Source organism: Spermophilus citellus (assembly GCF_964194105.1).
Source record: "Spermophilus citellus genome assembly, chromosome: 7".
Classification (NCBI taxonomy): Eukaryota; Metazoa; Chordata; class Mammalia; order Rodentia; family Sciuridae; genus Spermophilus; species Spermophilus citellus.
Window position 1 is genome coordinate 89,950,211 of NC_138188.1, and position 26,080 is coordinate 89,976,290.

The 26,080-nt window shown below is 33.6% G+C and overlaps 1 protein-coding gene across 2 annotated transcripts in view; it reads left to right on the forward strand.

The window, feature by feature from the left end:
* ALCAM (activated leukocyte cell adhesion molecule) overlaps positions 1-26,080 on the forward strand; it is a 188,593-nt gene that overhangs the window by 119,522 nt on the left and 42,991 nt on the right. For both annotated transcript variants that reach the window (XM_081301334.1, XM_081301335.1), the window contains exons 2-3: positions 21,739-21,839; positions 24,092-24,311. In XM_081301334.1, the coding sequence (XP_081157460.1) occupies positions 21,739-21,839; positions 24,092-24,311 (321 nt within the window). The remainder of the gene's footprint in view (positions 1-21,738; positions 21,840-24,091; positions 24,312-26,080) is intronic.

A 26,080-nucleotide genomic window follows, 5' to 3' on the forward strand; every position in this document is an offset into this window, starting at 1 on the left:
TCCATTTTCCTCTTGTTCCAGTGTGGCATTTGACAAATAAGACAATGCAAAAAGGATTATAATGGGCAACCATTTTCTTCCTACTCTGGGCTCCCAAGAATTAGACAGCAAGTCAAAGCTGACCCTTATTTGAATGCCAAATAGGTTGGTTAGTTGAAAATTATATATTTGACAAAATTACAGGCCTTTTCAGTCTCACCACCATTTAAAATAAAACTGGCCAGTTGCTTGTCTTGTTGCAAGAAAACTGTAATTGTTGGCTAAGCCTTACACTAATTATAGGTTATATCAGGATAGTTGAAAATTATTGAAACACACACACAGAAAAAAGTGTCAAATTCCTTAATATTAATACGTGAAGGATGACTAACTTTTCTTCCAATCTTCCTTCCTGCCTTCTGCCCTCCTTCCTCTTTTTCCCTTTTTTAGAGTTCTGTATTCTCTAGATACAAGTTTTGTGTGTTGTGGGTGGTTAGATGACATTTTAAAAAATCAATTTCTGTCTTAAAACATTTCCTCTCCAACTTTAGAAGCTAGCAAATACTGATAGAATATTTACAACTTAATGATGGGAAAGATAATCTTTCTATTATGTGCTTCATAGCATGTTACAGTACACGCACTTGAAATGTAGTCTCTTCATCTTATCATCTGTGCCAAACTTCCAAAATTCAGTACAATACTTCCCACTTATTTAATGTTTATTTTTTCACAGTTTGTGTTATTTGTGGTGAACAAGTGTTTCAAAAATATTAAATAGAAATTTTTAGAAATAAACAATAACTTTTAAATTGTATATTATTCTAACAGGGTAATGAAATCTCATGTCACCCTGCTCTATCTCAACTAACAACATGAATCATCCCATTTTCTAGCATGTCCACACTGTATGTACCACTTGCCCATTTATTAAGTGGTACCTGTCTGGGTTTTCAGATCTGCTTTTGTTGCATGGTCATCATGGTATTTGTGTTCAACTAACAGTTTACTTAGTAATGGACTCTTTTCACAACAGTAATGATGATGACAATGTTATTACAGTACATTGTTGTAACAGTTCAATTTTATTAAGTTATTGCTAATCTCTTAATATGCCTGATTTATAAATTAAACTTTATCATAGATGTGCATGTATAGGAAGAAACATTACATATAGGATTTGGTACTTATCTACAGTTCCAGGTATCCATTTGGGGTTTGGGGTATATATCCTCCAGGTAAAGTGGTACTTAAAAATACCAAGACTATTTAGAAAAAAAGTGTATGCTTGGAGAAATGAGGAATCTTTTCTTTATCTCAGTTCTGATGTGAACATTTAAGATTCTCTGCTCTTCAGTCTCCTTCATTAAATGATGAGTGACCTGCATTAAATAATCTCCAAAGTCATTTCTCATTTGAATGCACAATGTCTCTAAGTTACTAGACATTTTCTTACAAAAGCATTATAACAAAAATATTTCATAAAGTCAGAGTCCTGTTATCTACCAATCTCAATCACTGAGAGCCCAGCTAAGAGGACTTGGTAAATACAAAGTTTCTGAGCAGCCAAAATAAATGCTAATGTCTACAAACTAAACCTTATTCGAAGAAAACTCCTTGGGCCCCTCACTCAAAACTGTTTACTCTTTAAATAGAATCTCTTTTTAAGTTTGATTATCTCATTTTCAAAGGCCTGGCACTTTAGAGGCAAATTGGGAAGGGACTATGAGGTGTTCATAAAATGGAGCCATGTATGGGAAAGTGCCTTGTAGGCCCTACAGTACTGTGCAACTGGGAGCTGTTATCATTAGCGAGAATGACTGACAATTGACAGGAACAGCTAGAGAAAAGATAATCAAATTGGTTCAGACAAAACACAGGGATTCCAAAATCCTGTTAGGGAAGGGCTCTTTGGTACACTGGCAAATAGGGTCCCTTGCTTCAATAGTTCCTGAGATCTTCATGGGACTACAGCATAATATATATGCTTATAAAAAATGACTGAGTTATCAAGGAAAGGCTCATTTACATTCCAAATAATATTTGCTTTAAGTGGTGATGTACATTGAAAGTGCAGTTTTAAGCCCTATAAAAATGTTAGATGTTATCGTATAACTTGATTTGATGTCAGAGGAGTATGCTCCAAATTTTTTCATCTAAAAGAACTAAAACATGAAAATCCAAAAGGCACATAAGAGGCTAGATTTCCAATACTGGGAACATTATATCTGTATGATCTTGAATATAGGAAATATTACTCTAGTTTTGAAATGCATTTAATATTTTATTATACAGAATAGAAGTAATTGAGAGAAAATTGTATTCATCTTGTTCTATATTTAAACAAAATGATAGTAAGAATTTCCTGCTAGACTCATGAGCTTATTATGATGGTGCTATTGAATGATATACAGCATGGTACATGCCGATACTTAAAACATATTACATGTTGAGGAAATATAATAAAAATGTTGAGTGATTCTTTAGAGTGGTAGCCATTCTAAAGAAAGCCTAAGTTACACCTAAAAACATTTATCACAAGTTAAATAGTTAGAAACCAAAGTTTGTTCAATATCAAATTACTAAAATATTCATTGGAAACTCTAACAGCAACTTATAAAATGAAAATAAGGAATCTGACATATTATCTCTTTTTTTAAAAAGCTTTTACCATACACAACATAAAAATAATAGGGTTTTAGACCCTGACTGAAAATTAACTGTCTGTGATTGTCATACTGGGGAAATGTGAATCCAAGGATATTTGAGCTTTGTGTTATATAATATTATACATAAATAAATAGAGGCACAGAGAAGCAGGGTAACAGGATTTAGAGGTAAAAATGGAGTAAGAACTTGTGTATCTACTCTCCTATACCAGTTTTCTTTCAACTGTGAGTTATACAACTGATCGTCTATGCTGCATATTTAATAAAGATGTCTTGTTGTCCACCTTTCAAAAGTGGCAGACAACATTTCAAGAATGCCAAGCTGGGTTGTGCTTGGTCCTGGGGTTTGAGCCCATGCTTTTGGAAATTGTTTCCCAGAGTCAGGGCATTTAAGGAGAGTACACAAAATCAACTGAACAGGAGAAAGGCCATCAGCCAAGCAGCTGCAGGTTGGTTGGATAGATTGACTTCCCAGCAGACTAAAGCACAGTTTACTCAATTACCCTTTGTACAGTAGGAGGAAAAGATAAAAACACCAGAGACTGCTAACTTCCAGCTACCAGTAACTTTCAAGAGAGATATTTTGAAAATAAGTAAATTTTCTACTCTCAACCTATATGGGATGCAGTGAGTGTCAAGTCAACACTGAAATTCACTAACAACAAAAGGTAGCAATTGTCTTTGGCAACTATCTTCAGTCACACTGTCACTTTGAGTTGGAATATTAAAACAGTAGTAGCACAATGACTTTGCACTTGGCATCAGAACTATGCATGGGATCCTTGATTCATTCATCATTGTTTTCAGAACACTTCTGGAGTCCCAAATAAATTTAAAAGAGGAAAAATTATAGTGACTCTAAAGCACAACATTCTAGGCATTTTTTTTTGTACATTTTACTTTTGTGCTTTGTCAAAGCTCCATTTGTTAAGCACAAAGCTTTAAAAAAATCATATTTCTTTAGGACCATTTATGTTCTAGCTATGAGTTTTTCTCTTCCTATAATTTGTAGTAAATAGCAAAAAGGGCTTACACGTGTTAAAGCCAAAAATGCATTTTGCATTAACAATTTGCATTTAGAAATCCAGCACCTAACACCACCAGAGTTAATATTTGCTTTGGACTGTTCTGCTTATTTAGTCTCAAGCATTTCCAAAGAGCTAACACAAAAAGACAGCCTTCCTATTTGCCTCGTGAGTGTGTGATTTCACACGTAGTATATGTTATGCTTCCACAGAGACTGAGCATTAGCTGTTCTTCATGTGAGCAGTATACTTAGCTACGTGGGGAAATGTGAACTTTATAGTTGCAGAAAGCAGCAAACTGACTGAAATCCAAATCGATGCCACCTTGGAAATGGCTCCTGTCTCTTTTTCACTGGGCCTTCTCTTACTCATCCCCAATACTCTAGTTCACTATGGTGATATAACCTTCTCAACATTTTCATTTTCTAACAAGGTTACCTGCCCCTCATCCCGTCTTCAACTAGTTGTTCTCCAGGCTTCTGCCAAAGAAAAATTTAAGAGGAAAAATTTGACCATTTCACCGCCATCCTAAAAATTAACCAAAACCCATTTTATTACATCCACATTCTTTTTGAGACAAAGTCCAAATTTATTTAACTTCTGTTCAAGCGTTTTCCAAGTATCACCCCCAAAACTCCCTTTCTGCTGCATTTCCATCTGTTGCCAATCACGGATCCTCAGCCACCATGGCCGAACAATGATATGATTTTAACTTGAGTTTTCTTCCGCATCGATTTTCCTTCATTCTCTTTTCCACTTGAAAACAAAAATTATTATCCATGAAGATTCAATATAAATGTCTTTTTGTGGGCAAAGCCTTCTGCACCCCATTCCCCAATCCCTCCTCTGCTCCTGCAACATTTGATACATAATTTCTTTTTTTTTATTGGTTGTTCACAACGTTACAAAGCTCTTGACATATCATATTTCTTACATTAGATTCAAGTGGGTTATGAACTCCCAATTTTACCCCAAATGCAGATTGCAGAATCACATCGGTTACACATCAACAATTTTACATAATGCCCTATTAGTAATTGTTGTATTCTGCTACCTTTCCTATCCCCTACTATCCCCCCTCCCCTCCCCTCCCATCTTCTCTCTCTACCCCATCTACTGTAATTCATTTCTCTCCTTGTTTATTTTCCCATTCCCCTTACAACCTCTTATATGTAATTTTGTATAGCAATGAGGGTCTCCCTTCATTTCCATGCAATTTCCCTTTTCTCTCCCTTTCCCTCCCATCTCATGTCTCTGTTTAAAGTTAATCTTTTCTTCCTGCTCTTCCTCCCTACTCTGTTCATAGTTGCTCTCATTATATCAAAGAAGACATTTGGTATTTGTTTTTTATGGATTGGCTAGCTTCACTAAGCATAATCTGCTCTAGTGCCATCCATTTCCCTGCAAATTCCATGATTTTGTCATTTTTTAGTGCTGCGTAATATTCCATGGTGTATAAATGCCACATTTTTTTTTTATCTATTCATCTATTGAAGGGCATCTGGGTTGGTTCCACAGTCTAGCTATTGTGACTTGTGCTGCTATGAACATCAATGTGGCAGTATCCCTGTAGCATGCTCTTTTAAGGTCTTCAGGGAATAGTCCGAGAAGGGCAATAGCAGGGTCAAATGGTGGTTCCATTCCCAGCTTTCCCAGGAATCTCCAAACTGCTTTCCAAATTGGCCGCACCAATTTGCAATCCCACCAGCAATGTACAAGTGTACCCTTTTCTCCACATCCTCGCCAGCACTTGTTGTTGTTTGACTTCATAGTGGCTGCCAATCTTACTGGAGTGAGATGTTATCTTAGGGTGGTTTTGATTTGCATTTCTCTGACTGCTAGAGATGGTGAGCATTTTTTCATGTACTTGTTGATTGATTGTATGTCCTCCTCTGAGAAGTGTCTGTTCAGGTCCTTGGCCCATTTGTTGATTGGGTTATTTGTTATCTTACTGTCTAATTTTTTGAGTTCTTTGTATACTCTGGATATTAGGGCTCTATCTGAAGTGTGAGGAGTAAAAATTTGTTCCCATAATGTAGGCTCCCTATTTACCCCTCTTATTGTTTCTCTTGCTGAGAAAAAATTTTTTAGTTTAAGTAAGTTCCATTTGTTGATTCTTGTTATTAACTCTTGTGCTATGGGTGTCCTATTAAGGAATTTGGAGCCCGACCCCACAATATGTAGATCGGAGCCAACTTTTTCTTCTATCAGAGGCAGAGTCTCTGATTTGATATCAAGCTCCTTGATCCATTTTGAGATAACTTTTGTGCATGGTGAGAGAAAGGGATTCAGTTTCATTTTGTTGCATATGGATTTCCAGTTTTCCCAACACCATTTGTTGAAGATGCTATCCTTCCTCCATTGCATGCTTTTAGCCCCTTTATCAAATATAAGATAGTTGTAACTTTGTGGATTAGTCTCTGTGTCCTCTATTCTGTACCATTGGTCCACCCGCCTTTTTTGGTACCAGTACCATGCTGTTTTTATCACTATTGCTCTGTAATATAGTTTGAAATCTGGTATCGCTATACCGCCTGATTATCACTTCCTGCTTAGAATTGCTTTTGCTATTCTGGGTCTTTTATTTTTCCATATGAATTTCATGATTGCTTTATCTATTTCTACAAGAAATGCCGTTGGGATTTTGATTGGCATTGCATTAAACCTATAGAGAACTTTTGGTAATATCGCCATTTTGATGATGTTAGTTCTGCCTATCCATGAACAGGGTATATTTTTCCATCTTCTAAGATCTTCTTCTACTTCACTCTTTAGGGTTCTGTAGTTTTCATTGTATAAATCTTTCACCTCTTTTGTTAGGTTGATTCCCAAGTATTTTATTTTTTTTTGAGGATATTGTGAATGGAGTGTTTTTCCTCATTTCCGTTTCAGAAGTTTTGTCGCTGATATACAGAAAAATCAACACGCATAATTTCTTTTATTCTGATAAATAAAAGCCAGAAAGATATAATAGTTAACATTTATTGAGAACTTATAATAGGAAAAATAGTTTTTAAAGTAACTTGTGTGTATCCGTTTATTATATTCATGATAATACTGTGGGTTACTATTATGATCATTAATTTTGTAACTAGAAAACAAGAGTGTATATCAGTGAAGTGACTTTGTGGAGCCAGCTAGCTTTGTAGTAACAGAGCTTGATTCAGTTTGAGTTCAGAGACGGCTTCACTGCAGTGCTGTGCTCTGAATGGAGTTTCATTTCTGTCTTCTTGGTTTTAAACTCCTTGGGAGAGATAGTTTATTTAATATCTGACATGCTGTAGCCAAGCAAGAACTTTATATCCAACTGGTTGTATTTGAATAAACATGAATTAACATCCTTTAGATTGAGAAAATTTGATTTCTAAAGCTATATAGAAAAGAATTCTCATGAAAAATATTGAGTCCAAATATGTTTGGCACAGGTCAATAATAAAAATGGGATGCACTCTGTGGCTCTTGATATTTAGCATATATTTATAGTTTTTTAGTATATCAATGATATTACATAAATATCTAACTTATATTTGCTGTCTGTTCTTCAGGCACATCTATTTTCTTTTCCATTTTCTATAGATTGCAATGGCTTCTCACATATGTCATTAGACATTGTCTAATAACTACCAAGTTTAAGAGTGATAGTAAACTTCCAATGTTATTTTCATTGACTATATATACATTTACTTTGGTGACTATTTGGGTAAGAAATTTTATTGGAAATTTTCTTTGTAGAATATTTTTTCCAGTCTTTGAAATTTAATGTCCAAATTTATGGATTACTGAATGACCAACTCTCTGAAGTAATACAAATTACCCAGAAGGTATTCAGTATATATTTATATATTTATTGATTGAACATGTACCAATAATCATTTTTATATGTTCAGAATTCGTACAATTCAGAAAACATAAAGAAGAAAACATTTTAAAATTTATTTGAGAAGTATTCTCATCATCTGTTCTATACACACTGAGAAGTAGAATTGTTACTGGAAACATTCTCTCGGAGCATATTTTTATAGGACTCTTAATAGGGAACTAACCTGAAAATTATCATTGGGTTTCAGACAGTAACACAGTCGAAGAATTTCAGTCTTTTCTACTTGGTTTGTTTGGTTTTCCAATTAATCACTTCCTGGGGGAAGCTTTAGGAGTTCTTTCTATAATAGACTGCAGATGAGATTCATCAACACAATATATGACACCAACTGAGGCCCTGCTGGGGTTCTTAACAGCTCATGTCTATAAACTGGTATTCTTTGAATGTGTAGGAACAGTGAACTTTTTTTAACCTAAATGACACCATTGCCTTTTAAAAGTTGTTAAAAATAGCAGAGCCAAGGAGGTAATATTATAACATTCAGTTAGGGGAATATTGAGTGCCATTATCTCCCTAAGCAGTAACCATGAATGAATTATCAAAGACATTGTCTCTTCTAAATGGAAAGATGAAGCAAATGTATTAGCACCTCAGTGGGATTGGGAATATGTGGAAAACATAATCATAAAACAGCAGTTGCCAACCTGCAGCACAGTCGCACAGGACCCTCAGTTCCTCAGAGGTCTTGTGTTGAAAAAGTCAGCACCTGCAGAGTCAGCCTAGAGACTGGGAACACCTTTGCTGATGAAGGCCAAAATTTTCCCTTGAAGATGTTTTTGTCCTTCCCTGCAGCTAAACCAAGAGAATTTAGATGAGACTATATAAATATAAAACACAGTTCATAGACTGAAGAAATTGTACATGTTAGTATTAAAATTTAATCAACTATTGTGTTATCTGTTTTGTTCTAAGCTTATAGAAAAACTGAATGGAAAATAGAGAGTTCTTACATACTTCTTCTACCTACCCACCCATGCCTGGTTTTCCCTATTATTAATAGCTTTCTATAGACTAGTGCATTTGTTACAACTGATAAGCCAACATAGATTCATTATGATTGACTAAAATCCATAGTTCATAGTAGTTTTCCTCTTTGGTTTTAACATCTCTCATGTATCTAATGACATATATTCACCATTATTGCATGAGAATAATTCCACTGTCCTAATAAAAAAATTTCATATTCCATCTAATGCCTCCTTCCTTCCTTGAGCCTCTGACAACCTCTGACCCTTTTACTTTCTGCATGGTTTTGCCTTTTCCAGAATGTTTTATATCTAGGATTATACCAAATATAGCCTTTTCAGATTGACTTCTTCCACTTAGCAATAGTCATTTAAGATTCTTCCGTGTCTTTTTATGACTTGTTAGTCAATTTCCTTTTATTTCTGAATGATATTACATTTCTGGATGAACTAGTTTGTTACCCATTCACTTATCGAAGAACAAATTGGTTGCTTCCCAGTCTGGGCAATTGTGAACAAAGTTTAGATAAATATTCTTGTGCAGGTTTTTGTATGGACATAAATTTTCAATTTATTTAAAATTCATAATGGTGAGAAATATTTTTGATGACAGGGAAAGATAGCAGGCTTTGAAGGTAGAAGCACCTGAGTTGAACACCAATCTTGTCATTTAAGTTATTCAGTACACTTTCCTTGGAGGACAAGCTACTCTGCTACCTCTACATTTCTAGGTATTAGAAATGCATAAAGGGCTACTCTGCCTGATGCCTGGGTGCCTTTTCCACTTTAAAGTGCCTTTCTTAGCCATCTGCCTCCTGATCTCAAAGATACCTGCACTCTTGGTTTTCTATTTTATGTTGCTAACTAGATGAGCTTTCTTGGGTAGGACTTGTGTTTCCTGGCAATAAGTGCTCAATTGCTACATAGCATCCCATTCCAAGAAAGGTGATTAAATGCAATAGTTTATTTTCTTTCTAAGTTCTTGCATCTGTTAAGTTCTTTAAAATATTTAAATCTAAACATGGAAAGCTTTTTAATACTTTTTAAGTAGTATTCTTAAAACATCATAATATAAAATTAATTGAGAATGTGAAATAATTTTCTGTATATTTAATAGTGGTAAGAATTAGATTCAAAAATTAATTTTGAGCCATGGCTCTATCATGTACTAGCTTGATGATATTGGCATATTCTCTTGGCTTTGTAGAGTGAACACTTTGTTACGAGTAAAATGAAGTGTCATAATATTTGCTCATCTTGCAGGTTTCTTTGCTCATCATACAGAACTTTTGTGAAGCCTAAATGCAAAATAAATGTACAATGTGTGTATTAGAATATTACAAACTATGAAACACTGTAATACCTCCATTATTATTAGTTATTGTTCTAATGTATTTTTAGTTTTATTCAATTTCATTTTTATTGTAAATATTTAAGATGTACAACATGAGGTCTTGATACATATATACTTAGTGAAATGATTACTATTGTAGTCAAGCAAGCAAACATACTCATCTCTTTACATTACTATTTTTGTGTCTGATGAGAGTACATGAGATCTACTTTCTGCAAATCTCCAATATACAATATAGTATTACATTATTTTAAATATAGAATTATTATCTATAATTATCATGCTATACTTTAGGTATCTAGACATATTCACACTACATGACTATAGTGAGTATTTGTCTTTCTTTGTTTGGCTTATTTCACTTAGAATCATGTACACTAGGTTACTTGTGTTGTCAAGGAAAGATCCCCTTTTAAAGGCCAAATAATAACAGCATGTATATACATATATCTACCACAATTTCTTTATCCATTTACCCATCAATTACTCTTAGGTTGGTTCCATATTTCAAATATTATGAATAATGCTGCAATGAACATGGGATTACAAATAGTGATTTCATGTCTTTTTCTGGCTGGGGGTTCCAGGCATTTAACTCAGGGGCCCTGGACCACTAAGCCACATCCTCAGCTTCTTTTTGTATTTTATTTAGAGACAGGGTCTCACTGAGTTTCTTAATACCTTGCTTTTACTGAGGCTGGCTTTGAACTCACGGTCTTCCTGTCTCAGCCTCCCAAGCCACTGGGATTACAGGCGTGCACTACCATGCCCACCTCGATTTCATCTTTTGAATGTACTCCCAGAAGTGAGATTGATGGATTATGTGGTAGCTCTATTTTAAATTTTTTGTGGAACCTCCATGCTATTTTCTATGATGACTATTCCAGTTCAGATTACTAACAGGGTACAAGGGCTCCTCTGACCTTTCTCCACACTGACCTGCTGAGAAGCAGATGTCAAATGGATCAATATGCAAAAATTGAGTAAGAGAAACACCTATGTGAGAAAAAAGTGAGGAGGTACTGGGGATGCTGGGAAATCATTAGACTACAAAGTAAATGTAACCCTGAGTGGAATATTGAGCAAAAGCATCCCAGACTGTCATGCAGTCTCAGGAAGGTTCATCAAGGCATCAAAGAATTGGTAAACTATGGTCAGCACTCACAGGGGTAACTGATCTCCCACAAACTTGCCATCTTTAGTGTACCTGATGCACTGTCATTATCTGGGAACCGCTGGGGGGAAATGTGACTCTAGCACAGTCCTGTTGATAGAAAGAATGCAGAAGTCATGCTTTCTGCTGTTAGGGGTCTGAAAGGTGCATTTTTTTAGTTGTAGAAGGACCCTTATTTTATTTATGTGAATGTGGTACTGAGAATCGAACCCAGTGCCTCACACATACGAGGCAAGCGCTGTGCCACTGAGCCACAACCCCAGCCCAAGAGGTATATTTTTGCATTTTCTACAACTCACGGAATTTTGTTCCCTAAATAATAAACAAAGAAGATGGAGCATTTATTTACCAGATATCCTTATCAGGTATTTTTGTTCAATGATAGCAAGGTTTCCAAAAATTCTTATAGAGGAGGGCACATTAAACCAATTCCTAAATTGCAGTATAAATAAATATACTACATTTAAAACTTATATAGTTGACCTCTGATGCTGTAAGATGATATTTTGAGAGATTTTAAACCTTTGGGAATAAGAAAAAGTTTCAAAGCTGGAGGGAACTTCACTTGCTGATATCACAGATCTTTGTAACATTTCTCCATTCTGACACCTTTAGAAACGATAAAGCTACCTTTCAATACATCTTCCTGTATTTCTCATCTCTAGTGCCTTCCTAAATTATCTTGTTCTCCTTCCCACCTTTCCTCCCACTCATCAATTAAGAATAATGACTGTCAGGGAAAATGGAATATATGAAAAGTTATTGTTCAAATATTAATAGGTGTCAGTATTGTCTAAGTTCACGCATCCCAGAGTTACCCCACTGAGCTTCCATTGTGGACAGGCTACAATGGGTTTGGTTCTCCATGCCTACTCAGTCCATGAAGCTCTACAAGATCTTTTAAAACAGGGAAATGATTTCAGCTTCATAAAACAGAGTAGACTGATTTCCTAAGTGTACACAACTGTGTAATATTTAAATTTTCTCTTTCCTGTGGTTTTAAACTGTTTTGAGAATTTATATTGGAGAAATGTTCGTATTTCTCTTTCTTCCTCAAATTCAGTTTTCTAGTAAGTTGAGGTTGGTTTTTAAAGAAGGAGAAAAATGCCATAGGAACATAATTTTCTTCCTATGACCTTAACTTATATTGCAACCCCTCTGAGAGCTGTCAATTAAAAGCATGGTATTTACACAAATCTACATCTTGGAAAGAAGCCAGTAAGCTACACCAATATGTCGAAAAACTTATTAAATAGCTTTTAACCTTTATTACTATGTTTGATTGTACAAATCTACATCCTCAGGAGACATAGACAATGCTAATTGGGATGCTTATGAAGAAAACAGGAACAAGCTATTTCAACCTATAAAAACATTTTTCACTAACAAGTTAGTGAAAATGTGGAAAATGTTAATGTGGAAAATACCAGAAACTAGTATTCAGGACATGATCAGTCAACCAATCCAGGAGCAGAAATCTGTGATCATTCAGTAGCCCTAACAATTAACTCATTATCCATGGATATTTGCTACTTCAAGTATAAAGTAAATTTCTCTGTCGTTCTAATACTGTTGATTATTACTTTAAATCCTAAAACAATACGATCAACGCAAGCTATTATTGGAAGATATTATCTGTTCAAACAATGATGATCTTATTGGCTAAAAAATTTATGACTTTTTTTCCTAAGTCGTTTTGAGGAATATTAATGCTATTAGGAATTTGTTGTTTAGGGGTTTGGGAGTGCTATCAAGGACAGCTTTGATTTTCTCATATCAAAAGGTCTTTTTGTTGTCATGGCATTAAATTATTCACAAAAAAACAAATTTAATAATCTCACAATAATGATGAACTCTTTCTGCAGATTCTTGTCTAATTTCTAAAAGTTTCCATTACTTCGGATGATGCAATTAAAGTCTTTTGTGAAACACTGTGCCTGCCTTCCTGTTGATAGTGTTTTCATGAGTACTGTAATGCTATTATTCTTTTTGCTCAAATAATTGAATTGTATTCGCAATTTCAATGCAACTTATGTGGCAAAATGCACATAAAAGTGTAACTTCTATCCATTTAAATAGAATTAATATTCTATAGGTAGTTAAACCTGGACTTTCATGCTAGAAAATGTTCAGAGTAATGCAGATTAAATATATTCATGTTTCCTTTATATTATTTTAATCTTGGGAGAGTATTCATATTTTGGTTTCTTCCACCTACTTCTTTAGTAAGTTAGTTCCCAAATAATGTCTTCAAGGTTTAGATACAAATAATGGAAGAACTAATCCAAGAAATTAAATTGGGGGATGTGAGAATAAGGGAAATATTATTTTGCCGATTATTTTCATTGTATTGGCTAATTGAATGGAAAACTATCCCTCTATGAACATCTTAAACATATAGCATCAAGTCCTTGATACTTGGAGGTATGATAGCAGAAATTGTCAAATTTATGAACTTCAATCAATGAAAGTTATCAATTACATATATTTTTCAATTTTATTACGAGCAAAATGTGTACTATAAAGAAAAATTCACTCATGTCTCCTTCTCCCTTCTACTGTGAAAGTCCACTTTGAAACAAAATATAAATTTCTGTTCTTTTTACATACAAAATTTAAAATGTTTAGTTGAATGCATTCTTTTCCCTGACCCAAACACAAAGCATGAAGTATATTTATGTGTTGTTATTTAAATTTGTCACCACTTAAGGACCTGTGTGTTGGCATGCTAGTATAGACCCCAGAGTATACCTAAAAACTCATCTCTTAGGAATGATGATTTTGCGGACGTGGTAACACAGGGATCCCACTGTGGGAGGAATGGGTGGGAATCTCAGCTCCTCAGGACAAAAGAATGTGAGGATAGTTAGTTGCTAAAGAAAACCTAAAGTCTAGTGCTTCTAGTGACATTTCAGATATAAGTCTAGATCTGTTTGCTTTCGTACATGTGTATTATCTTCCATTAAATAATTGTTAAAGCAAAAGTCACTTTTTGAGGGGACAAATTTAAGATATTCACTTTAAACCACTGTAGTGCACCTCTTTCTACACCCTGTAGCTGGATTTCCTAGAATTTAAAAGAATAGTATATGGTTTTCTGAAATGTAAAATGCAGAGGAAAAGGTAGTAAATCTTATAGAGTTCCTTTCAATGTCCTCAGGACAGGCTGTAGTTTATATTATTGAGCTACTGAAGTCTTAACAATGCAAAAAATTTCAAAATGAGTCAAATGTAAGGGCTTTCACTCATATAGTTTTGTGAATGGAGAAGGAACTAAACTGATAATTTTCACTTTTTATAAAATCATTCAACTTTTAGATATATGAATAAACAAATATATCTAGAATTTTAACCCCATAAGAGCAATTTTTAGAATCACTGTTGACATTTCCCATCCTGCAACATCATTTGGGGCAGGCACTTTGTTCTCAATAAGTGAATAAAGAATGATATAAAATTTGAAATATCAAACATACAGAAAAAAGAAAAAAGTATATTTAGCTCACACTCTTTTTCAGTGAGTTTACATAGAGAATATTCTATTCCTGTATCAATTAACATTTAGTTTCCTCTAGTTTTTCAGTATTTGAATGATTCTGTGCATATAATATGCAAAAACTGATATAGAATAGATTCTCAGTTGTGGAATTGCTAGATGGTATTGTGTTACTATATTTATATATGATATCAACAAATTGTGCTTCCATAAGTTCTATTCAAATTAGGGTGAACCTTGAACAATGTTGTTGTACATTTTAAAGTAATCTTTGACAATACGATGAAATCTTGGCATACTTTCTACAAAAACAAAGCTTTAAGTACACTATGATCTAAAATGTGTTTTAAGTACAATTTTAAAAGACTTACAGATGTCTTGAATTTAATTTTTGTATCCCAAGTTAAGAAATTCTAACTAGTAGAATCTTCACATTCTCTGATTTAAATTTCATGAAACACCTCTCAAAAAATAAAAACAAGGGTTCACAACTTTGAAACAATTTTGTTGTATTTGATCATTTCTGAATAAAAATTTATTATAATCTTAAATAGCCCCAAAAGGAATCTAAATTCTGGTGTTGATGATGAAAGTAAAGAGAAAGCAAAGAGATGTAACCACTTATTTCATTTTATTAAAGAAAATTTTATGTGCATTTATGAATTTGGGAAAGCTGCCAGTTTCAGGACATGTTCCTTATGAAGATCAAAGATCTACTCTACAGAAATTACTGTAATAAAAATTAAGTTTTCCCTAAGAGAGAAAATCAAGTGTCGCTCAAGTGTGTCTCCTTGGCTTTTCCTGTGATGCTTCTTACCTTCCTATCTGTAGAAACTTTAATTCAGTGTTCAGGCCAAATAAAATTTTCTTAGAGAATTTTTATTTTTATTTTTCAGTTCTTTACCAGTATTGTCAGGTTCATTGCTAGAATTCCTTTTTATGCATTCCTATAATTCTTACTCATTAAGTTCCTTATACCAATTTCTATAGGTTCCTTGAAAAGGCCTTAGTATTTATGTATTTCTTCCACAAAGTACACCTTACACTTTTTCTGTAATAGGTGTTCAGTAGATATTTGGTGCATGATTGAATGTATGAATAGATAATATATCAGATAGGCTTTAAGGGATCTATAGGAATTCAGCCAGAGTAGAAGGGCCCAAGGACAGAGGGAGAGATGGGGGAGGTCTAAACTAAGTGGGAGGAATTGTGGCTTATCCCACCCCATCCCATGTTCATAGTATCATGAACAGTCAACGGTAAATCAAGAAGATCATTTTCTGTACTGTAAGCAAATACTGATAAATTATTTTTTAACTTTTTTTATATAGAGAGTATTACATTCATTCAAAGACTAATAAAAAGATAAATCAAGCATTATACAATCCTATTGTATAAGTAAAATAAAGAACATGTATCTTAAAACATAATCTTGGGTACTACCATTAATGTCTAGTTTGCTAAGATTATCCTTTCCCTTTAGATATTATTCCACAGTGGCCCAACCTTTCGTCTCAAATGTCCAATGTCATGCATTTTTAAAACTGTAAAGAAATTGTAGGGAAGGGGAAAGAAAGAATTGCTACTGTAAGCATCACCCATTTTTACCTGCCTTATAATATATGGCACTTAAGAAAGGCAATGCAGAAGTGAACTTCAAAACAGTGTTACCTTACTTCAGATGTAGCAAAGGACCAAGTTAGCTTCCAAGAACTCAAGTTTCTTGAAAGAAAATTGTTAAAGAAAAAGAAGGAAGGAAAATATTCTTCTACTTCTCAAAATGGTGTCAGAGTTTACCAAAATACCTTCTCTCTTCTACTGTTCATTCCAAATTACATGGGAATTATATCTCACACACATGAATCAACACACATGTATACCTTAAAATATATGTTGATGAAAATCTTAAACTCTAATTTAGTGCAACAAAGTACAAGAGGAATTAAAAAATAGGATGCTCCATGCACAGGTTTGAATGACACTTTCAAGACATCTATTTCACTTTATCCATAGAAGCATGATATTTTATCCTATTAAATAAAATATATATTATAGGTATAGCTAAGAAAGTTCATATAGAATGTAGAATAATGTTCAATTATGGCACATTAATAGATTTGCTAAAATATTTTTCGTTTCTGTAAAGAGATTGGGAATCAAATCCTACAGTCATCAATCATTCCCCCATTATAGTTTAATATATGTTTCTGTAAGGTAAACAAATTTTATAGTACCCAGTTATTGTTATATATCATATCTGCCTCTGTTCCTCCACTTGTAATTATTTAGTCCTGCACAAAGATTTGGAAACCACAGTTTTATGGAATGTAAGATGGCAATAGTTGAAGGTTTAAACTGGTGACTCTCTGCAGATGGGGTCTGAGTTCCAATCTTGCTTCCTATGTTTGAAGATTTTGATTGTCATAATGGTGAAGGGCAGTACTGTCATCTAAGAGGTAGCAGGGATGCTGCTAACCATCCTAATCCACAGTGCAGCCTCCTCACAGTATAGAGAAATTCAGCTTAAAATATCAGTAGTGACCAAGTCAAGAAACCCTGCTGTATACTGATGTTACAAAATGTTTGCATTTTTTATTCCAGTTGTATTCAATTAGAATTGTATATATCCTTATTCATTAATAAAGCAAGTAGGAATATTAGAATATTTGTCTATCAAAATTAGTCAAATAAATATGAAAGTAATATCTAATAATAAACTTCTCATTTATACCTACTCCTTCCCCAGCAATTAATTTGTGCAAATAAGTCTGAAATTTCTGAGAAACTAGAATTTAATTCTAATGTCATGAGCTCTAAACAGATCGTAATGGCATTTAACCCTCTTATAGCACCCAGCAGAGCTACAGAGCTCCAATAATGCTTTTAAGGATTGTGGCACTATGAAAGTATCAATGCAATAAATAATAATTAACTATGCTAAATTACAGCATGTAAAAGTAGACTGTATCTAATTCTCATCCTATTTTCTGTACTGTTTACTCTTCTGCTTGATATGTGGGAGCAGCTTGTGAATTTTAAATTATCCCATTTCACCTGTGCATATGTCAGCAATGCAAAGATAATGATTTCTCTGAACTTGACAGTTGGTTTCTATGGAAAAAAATCATTTGTCATGAATGGTCAGAAATATTACATTTTTTGTTATTTCAACTATGAATAGAATATGTTCTCTTAACTCCCAAATTTTGCCAGTCTATTTTTGGTGCTTTAAAAAACTTTTTTTTTTTTTTTCTGGGCTGGGGTTGTAGCTCAGCAGTAGAACACTTGCTTAGCAAGTGTGAGGTGCTAAGTTCCATCCGCAGCACACATAAAAATAAATAAATAAAATAAAGGTATTATGTCCAACTACAACTAAAAAAATATATATTAAAATAAATAAATAAATTGTTTCTGATACACAATGCATGACTATAAGTAGCTTGCATTTTATGGTCACTTGCCTGAGATCCCATATGTCATAATTATTTGGTGAAAATATTTTTTAATCCTCTGATTACTTCATTATATTTCCATACAATTCTTCTATGTATCCTAAGCATATAGTTATTTATCTTTTGTTAATAGGCCTTTATTTAAAAACCACTTAAATATTTACATACTGCTTCTCAAATTTGAACATTTTTATGTATTATTTTATGTCTAGACATTTTGATAGCAATGATAATAATATTTTGTAAAAATGCCTTAATATACAGAATACATTTAATACAGAAGGTTCTAAACCAATTAAAATGTCCTGTGACACACATGCACAGTCATAGCTTGTGTTGCAGGGACACACATTTGGTTTACATTCTACATTCAGCCTCTTCAAGGAAGGACATCATAGGCCTTCTGTTTCTGCAACAGTACCCAATAATCTATAGACTTCAAAGCCATGAATAATTTAACCAACTAATATTACTGGGAGAAAATTGCAGGGGAATTCTAGTAAGCTACACTTAATTTTCAGATTTGGTAACTCAAAGATAAAAAGCTCTTTCTTCTGTGAAAAGCGTAAACAGAATCATTTGGGTTGACAGGTACTTTGGGTCTTCCTGGCACTGCATCTCAAAGATTAAGACATCTCTAGAAATTAGAGTGCTAATTCATCTCCAAATCACCATGGTCTTTGTTGCCATTTTATCCCTCAGGGGTTAGAGATGTCAGCTCTCCAACAGATGCAAGCCTTTAATATTTCTATCAGATAAACCTGAGAGTAAGTTTGCTCCTACCAGAAAAGTTGATGACTATAGAAAGTTGAAAATTGATTCTAAAATAAGCATGATTGTGGCTCCGAATTCCACCCAACTTATCATTTATTCTGCCTCCCCCCCCCCCCCCCCCCGTCTGTGAGCAGGACTTCTGTCTGTAACTTTAGGCTTATTTTCCTGCTGTCCATAGTTTTATCTGTGTTTCTCCTCTAGTCACAGAGTGCCATCCCAGAACTAATTCCACTAATCCCCTACAGATCTGGGATAACATTTGACATCCTTTAGAGTATGTGGAAAGGAAAAGAATTCTCAAAGTTCCAGTTAGCAATGTCTCCATGATATTCAAAGATGTCATTTGATAACCAAAATGCAAAAGACTCCACAATATTCAAATGAGAAAACATTTCATTAGGAGCCCATTAAATACCACGCATTGTTCCTGGAGATACAAAGATTAAAAATATACAGTCCCTTCCCAGTTGGAATTGTGCTTTCATCATGCTAAAAATGCATTATGTATCTGAAATTCAAGCAGCTTTAAAACCCGTTATGAAAGGTAGTGTATAGAGAGCACATTAAAGTTCTATAAGAAAGGGAAAAGGAAAAATTGTCTGAGAATGAACAAAGCATTAAAATTTGGGTATGGAACTTCATAAAATGTATCTTTACCTTGCAAAGGATTCACCTAATTGGTATCTAAGCTTTGTAAAACACTCCTTGGACACCCATTGAAACACCATCCGTTGTCAAAGGAAGGCATCCTTTTATGACGGGAGATGATTAGAGAAGCACATGCTTCTACAAGGTACATAGACAATTAATCTTAAAGTGATTACATATCCAAGTACCTTACTACAAACAGATGAAAGAAGCAAAATATGAAATCACACAGTGGTTCCCTTAGCTTGGCAGACCTGCCTGTGTAGTGCATGACCAACCTGAAAACACATGCTGGAAATTCCAAAATAGGAGGCCAATATCATAGAAAACAAGTCCTGTAATGTGAAATAAAGCCATTTCCTAAATGTTCTTAATTTGCCTGTCTGTGACCACATATCTAAACCTGAATTATTAGGACTGGAGATGGCAGAATGCTTGCCTAGAATGTGGAAGCCCTGGGTGTGAGCCTCAGCACCTAAGTGAATAAATAATTTAATATAATGTAATAAATAAACTGTCATTATTTTTATTTTAACAAGGCCAAAGTGACCATTTTTTGTTTACAGTCTTCTGCTCTTTTTGATGGTTTAAAGTTAAAAGGAGTTACAGTGTTGAGAACACAAAACAATTAGAAATTATGGAGGCACTTTTTTTTTATTATGATGCAGAACATATGATAAACAAGAATACCCCTTGTCTCAAATTGCAACTGAAGACATATCCCTGTTTTCTGCGTTATGTATTCTATATCTTAACAATGGCAAAAAAAAAACTCCATGAAAATCAGTTGTTATGCTGCATATTTGCGTGAAATATGTTCCTATACCTTGTGTTTTTGTTCACTGGGACAGATTAGTTAAAGAAGTATAAACATCAATTGATATAATTATAAAATAATTTTTTAAACTAATGTTAATGGTTATGAAAAAAACTAATGTTAATGTTATGAAATTTTGTGTCCACTGTGATTGATGGATAATAGTGGAAGATGGTATCAATCCAGTCCTGTTTCTTTAGAAAGTTCTCAGATGATTTTATTTATGTGCTGCAGATTGCCTTAGTTTTGCCCTTTAGCACCACCTGGTGGACAAAATATTATTTCTTTTTCTAGTTTAAAACAACCCCTTCATACTTCATATTTAATTAAGACATAAGTTAATAGATAATTAATGGTAAAAGTTACATCTTAAAGACAATTTTAAACAAATAAACTTAAAATTATATGAGGTTTTTTCCTAACTATTATTGTCAACATAATGACATCTGAGGGCTTTGTTTTTTAATTAACACATAAGAGTTATACATATTATGGTGTGGTATTTTTTGTGGTATTTTATAGTGTGGTATTTCAATACACGCATATAGTGTGCACTGATCAAATCAGGGTAATTTGTATTTCTGTTTCATTATTTCTTTATGTTTGGAGTCTTTAACCTCCTTTCTTCTAGGTTTCCATAAAACACATAACAGGATAACATAAACTGCACCCTCCTATGCCATAGAACACTAGAACCTACTTCTCTGACCCATGTTTTGATGCCCATTATCCAGTTTCCTGCAACTCCCTCCCCCTTCCAGTCTTGAGTAATTACTTTTCCACTTTCAATTTGACCTTTCTAGCTTCTACACATGAGAGAGATCCTGTGGTACTTGTCTATGTTTATAAGTAGTTGAAGTTTTTTAAAACTTCATGAATATATACAGATGTGAATAGTATTTTACACTTCAATGCAAAAATTGCTTTTCCACATTTTAATTATTTATCATTTTTAATAAAATATTAAATAAAACTAGGAAGTTTCCTATATCAAACCAGCAAATTGTGTTTTAAATTGGATTGTCTACCCAAAATGCAGCTAATTAATTTATTTATAATGCTATCTATGAAAAATTTTCATATTATGAATTTTTACCATATTATTATTTTATGGAAAAATAAAATTAAAGATGGCATTTCAACCTATATTACTACCAAATAAGTCATTTTTATGTTCATTTGCCCCCACAGAAACAAAATTGAGTTGTGTTATATGTGTTACTTCTCAGTTTTTTTAATTCTAAGTAGTTATATATGACAGTAGAATGTATTTTGACACACTATACATAAGTGGAGTATAACTACTTTTTAGCAGTTAATAGGTTTTTTTTAATTTCCCAGAAGATAATATTTTTAACTGAGAAATACAAATATATTTAAAGCTAGTTTTGAGAATTTTGAACATGTTAATTATTGTACAGTCCCATAGCAATTCTACTATGTTCCTATGTTATAACTTCAAGAAAACACTTAAAATCTCTTTCTCTTTTTCCTTTTATCTATAGGACTTGGATGGTATACTGTAAACTCAGCCTATGGAGATACCATTATCATGCCTTGCCGACTCGATGTACCTCAGAACCTCATGTTTGGCAAATGGAAATATGTAAGTGTGACCTATCTTGGAACTGCTTAATTGATTCCTGTTTTATGATTTTTATGGAGTATACAGGTGTACCATATACTCCCCATGGAATTTTGGGCAAGTGAAATAAACTCTATTTTTTCATTTTAAAGTGAAATAATATCTTCCTTGTTATGTTATGGTGAGGACTACATGAAGTAATTCATATCAAAATAGTTACTAGTGCTTGACATGTGGTGATTTCTTGTGAAAGTAAGCTCTCAAGACTCTAGGGATGCAAAGTCCCACCCAATTGTGCTTGTGTAAAGGCCATGTGAAAGTAAAGGAAGGCAAGGCAGCACACCACTTCCCTAGCCCTCCTATTGTGCAGTTCACTATAGGTAACTTTCAGATATTTGCAGTTTCCTATAAATATGGAAATGTGAAGTCCAGGCTTATAAACACAATATTTATTAGCATCCCCAATAGTCTAAGAGCCTGGGTGTCTACCATATAATTCACCTGCTGAATCAAATTCACTGTCAAAATAAATGGAATCAAGTGAAAAATATTTTCTCTTATCATGGAAAAATCTAACTGTAATCCAGGGAGTATTTTTCACCTAAACTGAGCTGGCACATCAGAATTAGAAACCAATCAAGAATGGCAAATTTGAAATTGTTAGTGAAGTGGAAAGCTCTGGCAAACCCATTGGTTGCATTTAAGGTACTGTGTGCTCCGAAGTCAGACTTGATCAGTACTTGTAGTACACATGCTCTAATTTAACATGAGCACCTGAAAGACTAGTGGAAGGTGTGGAAAAAGTGAAAGAAAACATGATAGGATAGGCCAGTTTCTCGCCATCACAGCTCCCAGTGAATGGAGATCACAGGCCCTGTTCACTCCTCCCAACTCCGCTCTCTCCACCTCTTCATTAGCATCTGCCACAGGGCCTGCCATAGGAGAGTTATCTCACCATTATCAAGTGTTATCATAAAGAAACAAGGCTGCTGAGCTCAGTTCTCAGCTTTATCAGTAGAGACCTTGAAAGTTATCTAACCAAACCTTATTATCTAATCTGTAAATGAGACTAATACTGCACTTTAACTTACAGGGTTGTTATGAACATTAAGTCAATTAATTACTGTGTAGAAAGCCAAAATAAAGTACCTGCTATGTAACTAAGTACTAAAATATTAATAATTATTATTTATTGCATAAAGGAATGAATATAGAAACTAACATATATCCCATAATGAAGGTATGATTGAAGGCAAAGATTTGCACTATAACCCTGTGATAAAACTAAAAGATTTAGGAGGAATATTATCAATGTATTCAGATATTTAAGAAGTTAAAACTTTTGGACTCCAAGATAAGTTTAGTAACTTAGTAACTCATTTTTTTTAAAGTGTAAGTCTCCATGAATTTGACATGATTTTAACATGTTTTATCAAACTTTAGTTTTTTCAAAAAAAAATGAGGTAAGTAAAGGAGGGCTTGGTCCCTGTTTTGAACTAAATTACTTACTAGGTAAGAGAATTTTTGTTGAACAGGGAAAGAATTGCATCATGTGTCTCTGTTCCAGGCATCATTTTATATGCCAGATTATATCATATTTTGATAATGTTTTCATAGGGAAGCCTTTTGAGTTGAGTTTTATAATAAAAATAGCAGAATTATGGATGGTAGTGGTTAATCTGAGTCTTGCTTAATGGACATGATTGTTTTACAAGAGTAAATACTGTTCCTCCGTGAAGACTATTAAAGGACATGCTGTATAAAGGTCAGCCACATCAGCTCTGGTTGAAAGATATGCACATTTGAAGAATGGAGATTAAAGTAAGGAATATGCCAGATATAACTGCCCAGGATATCTAAACCACTTTTTTCAATTCAAGCATATGACTGCTGTGATGGTTTTCTAAACATCATTTTATACACTCATGTGTTTGCTTTTTTCTATTTCACACTAAACATAAGACTGGCCGTCATCAGTTTCAAAGAAGTCACCAATTCTGTCCTCCAGATGTGAGAAAAGCTCAGATTCCAAGAGTCACTTTTTCATTTTCACACATTTCAACCAATACCTATAAAGGAACCTATGGCTCTAATTCTTATGAAGTGATTTTCTGTAAACAAAGGTTTATGTGAAGCTTGTATAAAAAATTATTCTTGGTCAAAAACTATACATATTAGTGAACTAATGTGATGAAGGAAATTTGTTGCTTTATATAATTCTAAAATGTTGGAATACACTAGTCTTTTAAATTTATTATTATTTTAATTTTTAGGAAAAGCCTGATGGCTCTCCAGTATTTATTGCCTTCAGGTCCTCTACAAAGAAAAGTGTGCAGTATGATGATGTACCAGAATACAAAGACAGACTGAGCCTCTCGGAAAACTACACCTTGTCTATCAGCAATGCAAAGATCAGTGACGAAAAGAGATTTGTGTGCATGCTGGTGACTGAGGACAACGTATTTGAGGCACCTACAGTAGTCAAGGTGTTCAGTAAGTAGTCTGTAGAGTAACTGCTAAGTGGGATTAAAGGCTGGTACTTGAACATTTTTCTTTTAGTAAAAAGACTGATCTCTGTAATGTCTCTACAGCAGGCATCTATGTAAGAGGATTTCTAGAGATCTTCCTTCTGCTCATCCACGCTGTCAGGAAGGAAAACAAAGTCTAAAATTCAAATAGGAGATTTGCAGTGAGGAACTAAAAGCTCTGTTGTTTTGTCATGGAAAATTTTCTGAGACACAGAGTAGTACAAGTGATAACTGGCATATGGTCTCTAACTTTCACTGATGTGTACAAATAAGTGTTCTGTGAAATATACAGATATATTAACACACATATAGTTATGAATATCATGCATACATATACATGGATTGGGTTGAAAGATAAAATTTTACCATTTTAATATATAAAATATAAAAACAAGAAAACACAAATTCAAACTATCTTATGACTTAGAGATCCAAGTTTTCAATTTGCATATATATATATATATATATATATATATATATATATATATATATATATATCTCCCCTGATCCTGGTTTCTAATGCTTATTTAAACTTCAAAATAGTCACTTGGCTTAGAAAATTATTCTAAAATAAAAAGCTTAGCACATCACAAATGACTGTGGGGGGCACCTCATGGAGAGAAAATAGAGTAGGGTTGGAAGTAAAGAAAATTATGGAAGAAACTTAGCTAATTACTATAGTCACTATGGCAAAGTTATTTTGCCTAATCATAATGTATAGTTAATGTTACTATGCAAATAACTATGCAAATAAATGACTTGAGAAGTTATAATTAGAGCATTTCATCTTTTAAAATTCAAATAAAAAAATAAAAAGTCCCACCTCAGTTACATCATGTTCTAGCAATTACAGGAGGAAATATAAGTATGAAAAATTTCAGAATGCCAATTCTTTTTAATTAGGGAATAAGACCTCACTTTCCAACATTTTTTCCTTTGCTTTCTGATAACTTGGCAGCACCTACAAATTATTAAAATAAATAGTGAAGAAACTCAGAGGGCCTCCAACCACAGCTAATAACCATGGATTTCCCAGTTCTCTTCTAATAATCTGTGCAACTAAGTAGGTCTGTCCCGTAAGTATTTATGTAAACTTCAAAGAGCCTATGAGTTCATGGTGTGGACTCAAAGAGTGCTTATACTATCAAAGGGAGCCTTTGTTCTCAAGAAGAATCTTGTAAAGGCATATTACATGTTTCAGTTGATTAGCTTTTGCCTTAGAGGGCACTTTCGGGAAACCATCCACATCTCGATCATTATATGCATCAAACCAAGTACAGGTGTTTGCCAGTCAGGCCAACTTCCATGAAACACAAGAAATAATTAATTTCTATTTGATTTGTCATGGCACATGCCCTTTCTTTCATTTATTCTATTTCATATTCATATTATTTAGAAAAATGGATAATTGCAATGCTCAGGACACGTTTTCTGAAGAGAACAACCAAAATATATTTATTATAGCCCATGATATCATAAATATTAACAAGATATCCAGAATGTACCATAGTGGCCACCCAAATAATTATTTATATTAATTTTTCATTTTCAGGCTTTTTTTTATAATGTGTTAAGCTTACTCAATAACAAGAGAATAGAGAATGAAGTTGAAAATGTTACATATAGAAGCATCATTTCTGACATTTTCCAAAATTGCCCTTAAAAAAAATGCCATACAGAAATCTTAAAAAAAAAATTTCAGTTGGTCTATTCAATAAAATCTGTAAGCTGTTC